This window comes from Oncorhynchus kisutch, linkage group LG22, assembly GCF_002021735.2.
Source record: "Oncorhynchus kisutch isolate 150728-3 linkage group LG22, Okis_V2, whole genome shotgun sequence".
Lineage (NCBI taxonomy): Eukaryota > Metazoa > Chordata > Actinopteri > Salmoniformes > Salmonidae > Oncorhynchus > Oncorhynchus kisutch.
Window position 1 is genome coordinate 38,534,282 of NC_034195.2, and position 15,172 is coordinate 38,549,453.

Below are 15,172 nucleotides of genomic sequence, written 5' to 3' on the forward strand. Positions count from 1 at the left end.
TTTAGTCTGCCTGGGAGCAAGACGTCCTGGTCCGTGACGGGGCTGGTTTTCTTTTTGTAATCCGTGATTGACTGTAGACCCTGCCACATACCTCTTGTGTCTGAGCCGTTGAATTGTGACTCTACTTTGTCTCTATACTGACGCTTAGCTTGTTTGATTGCCTTGCAGAGGGAATAGCTACACTGTTTGTATTCGGTCATGTTTCTGGTCACCTTGCCCTGGTTAAAAGCAGTGGTTTGTGCTTTCAGTTTCACATGAATGCTGCCATCAATCCACATTTTCTGGTTTGGGAATGTTTTAATCGTTGCTATGGGAACGACATCGTCAATGCACTTTCTAATGAACTTGCTCATCGAATCAGCGTATTCGTCAATGTTGTTGTTGGAAGCAATGCGGAACATATCCCAATCCACCTGATCGAAGCAGTCTTGAAGCGGAGTCAGATTGGTCGGACCAGCGTTGAACAGATCTGAGCACGGGAGCTTCTTGTTTTAGTTTCTGTCTGTAGGCAGGGAGCAACTAAATGGAGTAATGGTCAGCTTTTCCAAAAGGAGGGCGGGGGAGGGCCTTATATGTGTTGTGGAAGTTAGAATAGCAATGATCCCAAGGTTTTACCAGCCCTGGTTGCACAATCGATATGCTGATACAATTTAGGGAGTCTTGTTTTCAGATTAGCCTTGTTAAAATCCCCAGCTACAATGAATGCAGCCTCAGGATATGTGGTTTCCAGTTTGCAAAGAGTCAAATACTGTTCGATCAGGGCCATCGATGTGTCTGCTTGGGGGGGGAATATATACGGCTGTGATTATAATCGAAGAGAATTCCCTTGGTAGATAATGCGGTCGACATTTGATTGTGAGGTGTCAGGTGAACAGAAGAACTTGAGTTCCTGTATGTTGTTGTGATCACACCATGTCTCGTTAATCATAAGGCATACGCCCCGCCCCTCTTCTTACCAGAAAGATGTTTGTTTCTGTCTGCGCGATGCGTGAAGAAACCAGCTGGCTGCACCGATTCCGTTAGCGTCTCTCGAGTGAGCTTGAGGTAGTCACCTCATGCAAATACTTGGGAGTATGGCTAGACGGTACACAGTCCTTCTCTCAGCCCATATCAAAGCTGCAGGCTAAAGTTAAATCTAGATTTGATTTCCTCTATCGTAGTTGCTCCTCTTTCACCCCAGCTGACAAACTAACCCTGATTCAGATGACCATCCTACCCAGGCTAGATTACAGAGACGTAATTTATAGATCGGCAGGTAAGGGTGCTCTAAAGCAGCTAGATGTTCTTTACCATTCAGCCATCAGATTTGGCACCAATGCTCCTTATAGGACACATCACTGCACTCTATAGTCTTCTGTAAACTGGTCATCTCTGTATACCCATTGCAAGACCCACTGGTTGATTTTTTAAATAAAAACCTTCTTATGCCTCACTCCCCCCTATCTGAGATATCTACTGCAGCCCTCATCCTCCACATACAACACCCGTTCTGCCAGTCACATTCTGTTAAAGGTCCCCAAAGCGCACACATCCCTGGGCCGCTCGTCTTTTCCATTCGAGGCAGCTAACGACCGGAACGAGCTGCAACAAACACACAAACTGGACAGTTCTCAATCTCTTCATTCAAAGACTCAATCATGGACACTTACTGACACTTGTGGCTGCTTTGCGTGATGTATTGTTCTCTACCTTGTTGCCCTGTGTGCTGTTGTCTGTGCCTAATAATGTTTGTACCCTGTTTTGTGCTGCTGCCATGCTGTGTTGCCATGTGTTGCTGCCATGCTGTTGTCTTAGGTCTCTCTTTATGTAGTGTTGTCTCGCTTGTTGTGAATTGTGTTTTGTCCAATATTTTTATAGGCCCCCGTCCCCGCAGGAGGCCTTTTACTTTTTGGTAGGGCGTCATTGTAAATAAGAATTTGTTCATAACTGACTTGCCTAGTTAAATAAAAGGTCAATAATATTCAATTAAAAAGAGAACTTCTACCAGCAATATTTAATCAAATATATTAGAGATGTATGCTAATTTCATGTGGTAACTAATGATTAACTCATGACTCCCAATATGGGAATGACTAAATATTATTGGAAAAACCGACCAAAAACAGACCATATGAAAAACTATAAACACGTTTCAGACCGCTTCGCTCATCGCCCTCTGTAGTGGCTTTAGATGAAATTAACCAATCCAATGAAGCACTGGGCCAGTGCGTTTTGCATGGCCCGGTAAGCGGAGATTTCAATTAAGGAACAATGGAATAGTCTAAAATTCCGCTCACCTTGGGCACCGGGCCATGCAAAACGACTGTGACAAGGCTCAATGGAAATCAAGAATGAGGCTTTAAAACCAATGAGAGATATATGCACATTGTTAAAAACAAAAATAACTAATTTTAACTGGCATCGAACCTTAAAATAAATCTAGCAAGCATACAGTTTAATAAGGATTTTAGTTCATCAGCAAGGTAGTTTGACTATTAGTTTATATTGCAGTATTTGTATCTTATCACTGTGTAGCTCACATGCAATGTCAGAGAGCAAATGATACTTGTATCCTCATCATTAGCCCATATCATGAAGTGATACATTGTAACTTGAACTGTAGCAAATAGGAATTAGCATTAATGTTAATTAAAATGTCTAAACCGAAACAAGTAGAATACTTACATCTCTATTATACTGTAGTACCCTGACAATGCTTATCTATTTATTGTAGCCACATATTTCCTGCCGTTCAAATGTCACTTCTGTTTAAGTCATACCCATTTGATTATTGAAGAATGTGGGTCTGAACCTTCAAACTTTGTTCCCCAGAATGTCCCAACGAAGAAAAGATGTGTTCTGAGTTGTCTAAAACAGCAGATATAGGCCACTGTGATTTTACGAAGGGGCCGTGGCAGCAGGGGGTCTAGCCTTTGCAAGAGGACTGGTTGGAGGCCCCCTTGGCATTGCTAATCAAATCAAATGTTATGTCACATGTGCCAAATACAACCAGTGTAGACCTTACCATGAAATGCTTAGTTACAAGCCCTTAACCAACAATGCATTACTGGAAATAGGCTTAAGAAAAGTTACTAAATAATACATTTTAAAAAATGTATAAAAGTAACAATGACGCTATATTCAGGGGGTACTGGTACCGAGTCAATGTGCGGGGGTACAGGTTAGTCGAGGTCATTTGTACATTTGACCATACACTTCAAAATAATCATAAGAATTGTGCACAAACTTCGTAGAGAACAATGGCTTGTGGTCTGTAACATTTAAAACGGTTGTTTAACTGATGCTTTATTTCAGACATATCTCCCTACCTCTTCCGAATCATCGGTCAGGGGGTGCTGTCAGTGGCCTACTGGGATGCTGGATGACCAGTTCATGCCACTGCCTCCAATCATGGAACTGACCCCGGGGCATCGTCAGAAACTCTGATGTCATGGGTGATGTCCAGTTAGCCAACATGGCCCAGCTGACTGCCCTGGTCATGGGCAACACCACCCTATAGCAGCAGGTGACTGCTGCCCTCCAGGGTTATGTGAACAAGGGGCACCAGCCAGAGGTGCAGTATGTAGACTGACTAGGCCTCTGAGTTCAGAGAGCACATCCCTTTAGGGTTTTCAAAGGAAATTATGCTGGTATGCCATTTTGAATGCCAGCCATCTCAAATGCAGATTTTCAAACGAAGGACAAGACACTAGTAATAGTGGGGCTGTACACTGAAGGAAGAAAACCGCCATGGTCCATGAGAAGGGAAGGAGACACTGACTGAAAGAACAGGTTCATGAAATGAGGTTTGTCCTGTTTGGACTACCCAAATTAAGAATTGTGAAAAGATATACCCATTTAATTATGTCCTTCTGGAAGTCACTCATACGCTACATCTGTGAAAGCTGCCACTTATCTATCAAGTCAGTTGTTTCTAGAATGGTGTGCTCTGCATGTTTAAACATTAAGAATATAGGGGCCTAACCCTTCTTCAGAGTTTGGTTTAAACTGACACTAGTCCTTTTATAGAGTCGGTGCCATAAAGAATGCATTCAACTTATATGTTGACAAACTGACGTTCACACCGATGTATACCAATAGGCCAGCGTATACCCATCTTACCCGTGTTGATGGTAATATCACCACCCCTTGACATGGAGCAATCCAAATGTGAACACTACTGCTGTTTGCTGCCTACAATCTGAAAGGTACATTTTCGACAATTAAAAGGCAACGGGAATGTTTGTGTTGATATGCAGCAGTTCGAATGATGTTCCTCCAGTTCAGTGAGGCAAACCACCCTCATTCCTGACACTATAGCCTACCAAGATATCCTGGAGGCCCTAAAACTCTTCAGGAAAATTCAGAGCATTGCAGACAAAATGTAGAAAGTAACCATTTTTGGCAAGAGATTTAACAGACTACCCAGAGTAGGTAACCTGAGAGCAAAGCGCTGGATCCAATTGTTAACTGGTTTTTATATCTTACCTTTGAACAAATACACAAAAACATGTTTCAGGTTATTTTAAAATGCCCCTTTATTAGTAACCTAAGTTCTCAGACAGACCCATTTGAAAAAACAAATAAATATACTAGTGAGGGAAGTAATGGAGCTCAAACATTATCCCACAACAACGGTGTCGTCGTCTGGGAATTCGTAATAGGGCACCTCTAGGTTGAGAGGTGCGGGTCCCTTCCGAATTCTCCCTGAGGCGTCGTAGTGGGAGCCGTGGCAGGGACAGTAGTATCCTCCGTAGTCTCCGGCATTGGCGATGGGCACACAGCCCAGGTGGGTGCAGACACCGATCACGATGATCCACTTCGGGTTGGCTACGCGGTCCTTGTCGTGTTGGGGGTCACGTAGCATGGCCATATCCACAGCTTCCTCGGTGGCGATCTCCTTCTCAGTTCGGTGGCGGATGAACAGAGGCTTGCCCCTCCACTTGAAGGTCATGTTCTTGCCCTCTGGGATCTCTCCCAGCTTCACCTCAATCTTGGACATGGCCAGCACGTCGGCTGAGGCGCTCATAGAGGAGATGAACTGGGTGGCCACCGTCTTGGCTGTGTAGACGCCCACCACAGCTGTGGCCCCAGTGACCAGGTAGGAGAAGGTCTTCCTGGACTCGCTGCTCTCCTGGGAGGACTTCTTGGGGTCCAGCAACTCAGGACGACGGTAGTCAGAGAAGTCTGGGACCTTGATGTCTGTGTGGGCCATGCGAATTCCACCAGGGGCTACATATGAGAAATATAATATGCAAAATTATGTTCACACTTAATATAGTTCACGTTATTAGACAGGTTCTTTATACATAAGAGTGATGACAATCAAAGCTGTGTGACTTGAGATCATGCAGACAGTGTAGCCAACAGTGCCGACCCGCTTGCTTACAGCTGCACTAGGGTCGCACAGACTTCCTATGTAGATTAAGACACCCCAGAGCCGGCACGAGATATGGCTCAGAAAACATTACCCAATCCAGGGATGACAAAGGAAGTGTACTTCAAAATTGCCCCAACTGCTACACCATGGGGATTGAACAACAGTTAAGAAACTGCCATTGTCATCCTCTTGCTAGCCAATTTATTTTTCTTCTAGGATATCATGGCAGTCCGCAAAAAATTTAAGTGCATGCAGCCACCTACTGTGCTGGAATGTACAATCAATCATGATCTGCCCAATTCTGAATTAACATGAAAATAAAACTAAATCCCTACTAACTTCTGTCATCCTCCCACTTTATCGTGCTGAAACACTCCACCCTTAATGGTTGTTGACATGTTGAACAATCCTAACAGTAATATCCATTAGCCCCAATCTCTTTTTCCATCTCCACAACCTTCAACCTGGCATTTCTGCTTTCCACAACCGGAGTCATATTGATAACCTTACCAATAAAAGCTATGATGTCAACTTTATCATCAAAGTGGCCTTTGACACCGCACATTCATGAGTGCAATTTCTCATGAGCGCAACCGCCAAACCACACCAGGACCAGCAGAAACACCAGCCCCGACATTAGGTCTACTTACTACAGGAACAGCTATGGAAGCTTCATCATGCCAGTGTAGTTCCACTAATCTGTTTTACAGCCTCTGCATACAATACATTATGACTTGCTCTATATCTCTGAGCCTCTCTAGCCTGTCTCTGCACCTGGCGTCAACTAAATGCTGCACTACGCCCCCCCCCCCCCCCCCCCCTCCTCCCCACAATTAGAACACAACCTTCACATTGCTCCCACATTCCTCTTAACCATGGTCCCCTCCACACTTGGCACATATTTTCCTTCCTTTACATTGAACAGCTCCATGTACCATTATTTGACATTTAAAACACTGCAATGGGGATGGGATAAATCCTGACATTGAAACTAAGGAATTATATCTGTACTTTCCCAGGCAAAACCTCAAACCTCTGTAGCACTGATAGGCTTTCACACCTGACCTTGCCTACTGATCAACCTTTTGGCCTCAATCGCCCTCTCCCTTGACATTTTATTTAATATCGTCTACAGACATATTGGGAGCCCAGTGATGACTCCCCTCAATCTAGCATAAACACCAGGGACATAGTTTTTAATCTTCTTCCCATTAAGCACATCCGTTTTTATAATCTCTTGCTGACCCTGGCTACCACAAAATTTCCAATGAACCAAGCTAATTTCCTCTACCTCTTTCGCTACAGCATGTCGCACTGCTTTGCTTTATCTCGGCCAGGTCGCAGTTGTAAGTAAGAACAAGTTCTCAACTAGCTTAACGTTACCTGGTTAAATGAAAGATGAAATACAAAATACAATTTTAAAAAGTGAGTCGAATAGGGTGTGAGTGGGGCCCTGTGGTCTCAAACACTCAACACATCATTACACTTGCTTCCTACCATGGCCTTCTTTACTAGATGCTCCACTGCTTTCGGTATCATGATCTCTTCCTCCTATGTCTTGCCACTACAGTCAATTCCGGTCCTTGACCCTCATCCTCCGGAATTTCCGGACCTTGCAGAAGCCACAGCAGCCTTTACGGAGACGTTGAACAACAAAGGAGCGGATTGGCGGACACTGCCATTCCAAAATGGCTACTGTGGCTTCTGCTTCATAGCATGAAGACAAAAATTACAGTTAAGTTTTTTTTTGCTCGGTGTATCAGTTGGGATACTTCTGAGAGAAACATCATCCCTGAATTGAGGTACATTTTCTGAGCCATAGCTCTCGTCGGCACCGCGGTGTCTTAATCTACACAGGAAGTCTATTACCCCTAGACTCAGGCGGTCGGCTCTGCTGCCTCTTAGACAGTGCAACGTTTGATATGTAGAATGTAGCTGATTTTACGAGGGGTTTGTATTCATATGTAATAGTTAAGCTTCTTATACAGGATGTTGACAAGTCCACTCAGGGCGCCATGTATTGGTCACAACATGAAGTTGACAAGACGAACCATATCAACCTAAACTAAAGCCAAGGAGCAAAGTACCAAAAGGTCTGGTTGAGACAACCCCCCCCCCCCCCAAAAAAAAAAAAAATGTAATCACTGACATTGAGGCGGGTTAAAAAAATCACAATATACATTACCCAAGATCAGCAGTTAGCAAGCGAGTTTTCTGAATGCGACCTTACCACTAACGCAAGCTGAAATAGCGGGCGTCTTCTGTGAGCTGGATTTCAGCAGTGAATCTCCCTTCACCGCTCCAGGGAGCAGTGCTTTGAGGGATCCATTCACAGCTACATTGGTCGCCTGCAAGTACGGGGACAAAGCCCCAGAACGAGCGGCTAAGGACAGCATCTTTATCCGAACCAGTAATTTAACTCGGTTGGGGGACACACCGACCTTTGAAAAGACCCGTGAGTTCCTCCATTTATTGTCAGGTCGATCGGCCTGCGTAAAATCCTGACGTATATTTTAGGATACTGTAAGCAATTTATTTAGTATTTAGCTACCATTATGCCTCAATAATCGCATTAATTATCAAAATATAAAATAGGTGACTTATTTCGTAATAAAAAGATGCTTCACGTAGATTAATTCCAAAAAGTTTGTAATTTTTCTCCGGCAATTCATATGCCAGCATTTGAGCTGGGTCCTTGAACTGTAAACAGTCGCTTTATGAACGTTTCCACTAGCTAGATACTACAGCCACAAAGTATCGTATGGCTATATCGCAGATACAGTAGTTAGTTCATCTTTGTCTATATCGTAACAAATCCTTTAAACAAAAATGTGCTTTTTTGGTCTTATTATTTAAGGTTAGCTATAAGGTAAGCAGTGTGGTTAGGTCTATCACATTTAAGAGGATAAATTGTATAAATAGGCGGGATTTATGCTTCTTTTTTTTTAGGGGGTGGATCAGCTTTAATATTGCGGATATATGTTTGGGGTCTTTGTTTTTATTTAATTTTTTTGTCCATTAAAATAATATAAAATTGATCAGAAATACAGTGTTGACATTGTTAATGTTGTAAATGACTAGTGTAGCTATTAACGGGTAGATTTTTTTATGGAATATCTACATAGGCAGAGGTCCATTATCAGCAACCATCACTCCTGTGTTCCAATGGCACGGTGTGTTAGCTCATCCAAGTTTATAATTTAAAAAGGCTAATTGATCATTAGAAAACCCTTTTGCAATTATGCTGAAAACCGAAAGCTGAAAACTGTTGTTGTGATTAAATTGAGAATGTGGAGCATCAGCACTTGTGGGTCGATTACAGGCTCAAAATGGCCAGAAACAAAGACCTTCCTTCTGAAACTCGGCAGTCTATTCTTGTTCTGAGATGTGAAGGCTATTCCATGTGAGAAATTGCCAAGAAACACAAGATCTCGTACAACGCTGTATACTACTCCCTTTACAGAACAGCGCAAACTGGCCCTAACCAGAATAGAAAGAGGAGTGCGAGGCGCCGGTGCACAACTGAGCAAGAAGACAAGTACATTAGAGTGTTTCTCAAACTAGACAGACGCCTCACAAGTCCTCGACTGGCAGCTTCATTAAATAGTACCCGCAAAACACCAGCCTCAACATTAACAGTTAAGAAGCGACTCCGGGATGCTGGCCTTCTAGGCAGAGTTCCTCTGTACAGTGTCTGTGTTCTTTTGCCCATCTTTTATTTTTATTGGCCAGTCTGAGATATGGCTTTTTCTTTGCAACTCTGCCTAGAAGGCCAGTATCCCAGAGTCACCTCTTCACTGTTGCAATTCTTAAGCCATTCCTGGACCTGTGACCAAAAACGAGCGACATATGGACAGTCCCAAAATAAATGACTTAATGACTCTGCCTCCTTGCAGCAAAATCTGCGATTGACTGTCATTTCTCTTTGCTTATTTGAGCTGTTCTTGCCATAATATGGACTTGGTATGTAACCAAAAAGGTCTATCTTCTGTATACCACCCCTACCTTGTCACAACACAACTGGTTTGGCTCAAACACATTTAAGAAGGAAAGAAGTTCGACAAATTAACTTTTAACATGGCACACCTGTTAAATTAAATCCATTACATGTGACCTCATGAAGCTGTTTGAGAGAATGCCAAGAGTGTGCAAAGCTGTCAAGGAAAGGAGTGGCTACTTTGAAGAACCTCAAATGTAAAATATATTTTAATTTACCACTTTTTTTTGCATACTACATGATTCAATTAGTGTTATTTCATAGCTTTGATGTCTTCACTATTATTCTACAATGTAGAAAATAGTAAAAAAAATTAAAAAAAACATTGAATGGGTAGGTGTGTCCAAACATTTGACTGGTACTGTATATAAAATTATAAAAACAACACGTGAATACATGGAGATGGTTTTGGACAGGTCATGTGAATTGGCTACTGAAGGCCAAAAGCTAGCTAGCTCTAATATTGTTATTGTTCTGTTGTTTTGGTGATTACAGGTGATGGTGTTGTGGCTCCATACAATGGGGATGAGGAGTAGAACCCTTGGGAGGCTGAGCAGGCTGATGATATCTCTGCTCTTCTCAAACGGAGGGAGGCTTTCAGACAATATACCAGGAGCTCATTGACAAGAACAGGCCCAAGAGATACAAAGTTCAAATCTGGGGGAAAGCTGCCATAGGTAAGCCATGCCTTTTTAGTGATGCTCTGTGACAAGTTGTCCAGTATTGCTTGATATCTCCTCTTACAGTAACAGTTAAGCTACATGATGGTGTAAAACACAAATTATTATGGACATTGTCACACCGAAGTAACTCCTCTCTTCTTTCAAGACTTTACCTTTGGGAACATACAGTGCCTTGCGAAAGTATTTGGCCCCCTTGAACTTTGCGACCTTTTGCCACATTTCAGGCTTCAAACATAAAGATATAAAACTGTATTTTTTTGTGAAGAATCAACAACAAGTGAGACACAATCATGAAGTGGAACGACATTTATTGGATATTTCAAACTTTTTTAACAAATCAAAAACTGAAAAATTGGGCGTGCAAAATTATTCAGCCCCTTTACTTTCAGTGCAGCAAACTCTCTCCAGAAGTTCAGTGAGGATCTCTGAATGATCCAATGTTGACCTAAATGACTAATGATGATAAATACAATCCACCTGTGTGTAATCAAGTCTCCGTATAAATGCACCTGCACTGTGATAGTCTCAGAGGTCCGTTAAAAGCGCAGAGAGCATCATGAAGAACAAGGAACACACCAGGCAGGTCCGAGATACTGTTGTGAAGAAGTTTAAAGCCGGATTTGGATACAAAAAGATTTCCCAAGCTTTAAACATCCCAAGGAGCACTGTGCAAGCGATAATATTGAAATGGAAGGAGTATCAAACCACTGCAAATCTAACAAGACCTGGCCGTCCCTCTAAACTTTCAGCTCATACAAGGAGAAGACTGATCAGAGATGCAGCCAAGAGGCCCATGATCACTCTGGATGAACTGCAGAGATCTACAGCTGAGGTGGGAGACTCTGTCCATAGGACAACAATCAGTCGTATATTGCACAAATCTGGCCTTTATGGAAGAGTGGCAAGAAGAAAGCCATTTCTTAAAGATATCCATAAAAAGTGTTAAAATAAAAATATCCAATAAATGTCGTTCCACTTCATGATTGTGTCCCACTTGTTGTTGATTCTTCACAAAAAAATACAGTTTTATATCTTTATGTTTGAAGCCTGAAATGTGGCAAAAGGTCGCAAAGTTCAAGGGGGCCGAATACTTTGTATTCGTATTTTAGAAGGGCCCGTCAACCCCACCAACATACTGTAACAAGCATAGTGGAGAGAGGGGGAGATAGATTTCACGTAAGGCATCACAAATTAGACTTATGTCATAATAAAAGATACATATGATCTTGCTGATGTCAGTTATTCTGCCCCCCCCCACCCTTTCTCTATCTATCTCTTTCTCTCCCTTTTTCTTTTATCTATAGTTTCTACACAGGCCCAGCGTTTCTACACAGGCCCAGGGCCACGTTCCTTTGGACACAGACAGTGTGGTTCTGGTGCTGAATGGCCAGGAGCAACAGAAGATCCCCTGCGCTACCCGGTGGCTGCAGCACATCCAGACCCTCATGTGGGTTGATGCTGTAAACTGTTTAGCTGTGGTACTGCTAGGCAGCAAGCGCTGCACAAAGGACTGGATCAGCATCTACCTGAGGAGGCATGGGGTCTTCGTGGACCTGCTCTTCCTGGTCTATGGAAGCCCCTGGGTCAATGACAAGGATGTCTTCCAGTGGCCGGTTGGAGTAGCCACGTATGTCTTCTTTTCTGGGATCTGGGGCCATGTAACAAGGTTTTAGAGTATTAGTAGATTTATTTTCTCATGATCTTAGAGTTCCTCTCTTCTTGTTTGTCTTTTACCCTCACCATACACCTTTTATTTAGTTCATGTTTCCATTTCAGTACACCATACCTATCCATTGTACCAGAAAAAAAAAGTGTTATTTGACTGTGGATTTCTATGTCTCTCTCTTTTCAGATACAGGCAGTTTCCTGTAGTCACGGCAAACTCCCAGATGGTGAACTCCACCAGGCCCTTCCTCTGTAACTTTTTGGGAACCGTCTACAAGAACTCCTCGAGGGAAACACTAATGGGGAACTAGAAAAAAAACAGGACTGGACAAATAGTGCATCATTACTGCCTGAGAGAAGTATGTCGCTGTCGCTGTCGCGCACCGTCTGTTTCAATTCACGGTAATGGTTTTTAGTCCAATTTCTGCATCCTGGCTCACTTCACTGGAAATACTCTTGTTATTAGGCCTTGTTTACCAATAAAATACCAACTCTGACATTCTCAAATAGAAGTTCAACTCTTTTGATCTTTGTGTTAGCAGTTGTTGTTCTTTAATTAAACAGACTACAAAGCAAATCAGGTGTATGAAAATAGGTTTATTCAAAGAGGATAAATCATAGATGTTATGCTGAGAGGTATACGGTAGATTGTTATGGTCCCCTGTCCTCAGTGGTTCTCTCCAGTGAACAAAGTGACAGGATGTAGTTTATAACCTAGCCCTAGCCTGTGGTTGACCAATTACAATTCCTTGCAATAAAACTGGGCCAATGGCCAAATAACAAGTATCCTATTTCAGGCTCACTGTATAGACACATTTCTCCCATGTCTCTGACCAATTGCTCATTAATCCCCTATTACAGAAAAAACACTTTCCATTGATCGTTAGTACTCTATTGACTTCTCGCTTAAATGTGTAATACATTAAATTAACCCTCTGCTCACTATTCCTTACAGTAATTCCTCCTCCTCTCCTGCATCAGGTGGCTTCCTCAGGAGACAGCAAAGAGTCTGAGACGGTACCAGACAGCCCTGGCCCAAAGCGAGCTCACCCTCTGCCCGGTGGAAATCTACATGGAGTGCTACCGCATCTACGAGGCTGTGCCTATGGTTCGGTGCCCGTGGTAGAGGACATTGTGACTCCAGGTGGGTGCTCTGCTGCACACAGCTCCCCAATGCATCTCCTCAAAGCTGCAGGAGCCCTCTTCATCTTTCTCAAGGACTATAAGGAGCTGCCAGGCCTCCTGGAGAAGGGGATGAGCCAGGAGGAGAGGACTGAGACGAGGAGGAGATTGCTGGAGTGGTATAGCAGTTTCCACCTGCAGATGAAGGACCGGTTCACCGAGGTCTTAGAGGTCAACCGCAAGGCTCTCCGGAGGGTGATGCGGTCTGCACAACGCATCACCGGGGGCAAACTACCTGCCGTCCAGGACACCTACAGCACCCGATGTCACGGGAAGGCCAAAAAGATCATCAAGGACAACAACCACCCGAGCCACTGCCTGTTCACCCAGCTACCATCCAGAAGGTGTGGTCATTTCAGGTGTATCAAAGCTGGGAGCATGAGACTGAAAAACAGCTTCTGTCTCAAGGCCATCAGACTGCTAAACAGCAATCATTAACTCAGTGGCTGCTGCCTACATAGAGACTCACTAGTCACTTTAAACAATGCCACTTTAATAATGTTTACATATCTTACATTACTCATCTCATATGTTTATACTGTATCTTATACCATCTATTGCATCTTGCCTATGCCGCTTGGCCATCGCTCATCCATATATTTATATACATATTCTTATTCCATCCCTTTTGATTTGTGTGTATTAGGTAGTTGTTGGGGAATTGTTAGATATTACTGCACTGTCGGAACTAGAAGCACAAGCATTTCACTACACTTGCATTAGCATCTGCTAACCATGTGTGTGTATGTATGTGACCAATAAAATGTCGATTTGAGGAGGCGTTCTTCAAAAACAACTGAAATAGAATCTTACAGCTCAGAGGAAAATGGATCATCCTTACAAGGAACAATGTGGAATTCATTTTAAGTGTCTTCAGGGAGAGAAGCCAAATTTCTTGGGGTTTATGTGGGTAATTTGTAAAGCTACCACTAGACAACAAATACAATTGTATTTGTTACATGCATCAAATACAACAGGTGTAGACTTTACCGTGAAATGCTTGCTTCCTAACCCTTCCCAATGATGCACTATTTAAAAAGTATTGAGTAGCATGAGAAATAAAATACACAAGAATTAAGGTATATGCAGATTGTACCAATACCAGATCAATGTGCAGCGGTACGAGGTATTTGAGGTAGATGTGTACATTAAGGCAGAGTAAAGTGACTAGACATCAGGATAGATGAGTCAAATAAAAAACCATAGCAGTTTTTACAAGGAAATTTGACAACACATAAGCCCAAAAATAGATTGTATTTGAAAATAATAATTTCATACCTTGATTACATTGAGACACAATCACCTGTCTCTTCTTTTATTCGTGGGATTACTTGGGAACAGATTTCCCAATTTTTTGGCTGAATTCCTGGTGATTTTCCAGTCTTTTTCTTACTAAACTAAACTTTTACAAAAAAAATCACTTGCGAGCTTGTTTTGGCTGCGTTTTGCCGGTGTGTGTAGACCCCTTGACTTTTTCCACATTTTGTTACGTTACAGCCTTATTCTAAAATGGATTAAATCAAATACATTTCTCAGCAATCTATAGACGATACTCCATAATGACAAAGCGAAAACATTGAAAATAAAAAAGAGCAAAAACCAAGCCATGAGCTACATCATTCTTAAATGAAATAAGTTTGTAACTACCTAGGCTCTTCCTAGAGTTGGCCGTCCAGACTAACTGAGCAATCAAGGGAAAAGGGCCAGGGAGGTGATCAAGAACTCTAGGGTCACCCTATGGCAGAGCTCTATTGTTCCTTTGTGGAGATGGGAGAACCTTCCAGAAGGACAACTATTTCTGCATCACTCCACCAATCAGGCCTTTATGGTAGTGTCCAGATGGAAGCCACTTCTCAGTAAAAGGCACATGACAGCCCACTTGGAGTTTGCCAAGAGGCACCTAAAGACTCTCAGACCACGTGAAACAAGATTCCCTGGTCTGATGAATCCAAGATTGAACTCTTTGGCCTGAATGTCAAGCGTCACATCTGGAGGAAACCTGGTACCATCCTTATGGTGATGCATGGTGGTTGGCAAAGCCCTAAGTATGGGCTTTGGCTGGGCCACTCAAGGACATTCGGAGACTTGTCCCGAAGCCACTCCTGTGTTGTCTTGGCTGTGTGCTTAGGGTCGTTGTCCTGTTGGAAGGTGTACCTTGGCCCCAGTCTGAGGTCCTGAGCGCTATGGAGCAGGTTTTCGTCAAGGATCTCTCTGAACTTTCCTCCGTTCATCTTTGCCTCGATCTTGACTTGTCTCCCAGTCCCTGCCAACCACCATGCATCACCA

At 42.9% G+C, this 15,172-nt stretch overlaps 1 protein-coding gene and 1 pseudogene across 1 annotated transcript; one reads left to right on the forward strand and one right to left on the reverse strand.

Moving 5' to 3' along the window:
• Positions 1–4,492: 4,492 nt before the first annotated feature.
• LOC109867180 (cytochrome b-c1 complex subunit Rieske, mitochondrial-like) lies at positions 4,493–8,044 on the reverse strand. The gene is made up of 2 exons (XM_020456173.2): positions 7,590–8,044; positions 4,493–5,211 (listed from the first exon to the last, which is right to left on the reverse strand). Exons 1-2 carry the CDS (start codon positions 7,753–7,755, stop codon positions 4,601–4,603), a joined length of 777 nt encoding a protein of 258 aa, XP_020311762.1. The 5' UTR covers positions 7,756–8,044; the 3' UTR covers positions 4,493–4,600.
• Positions 8,045–9,313: 1,269 nt separating this feature from the next.
• On the forward strand, positions 9,314–13,159 carry LOC116356298 (ribitol-5-phosphate xylosyltransferase 1-like; annotated as a pseudogene).
• The last annotated feature ends 2,013 nt before the right edge of the window (positions 13,160–15,172 follow it).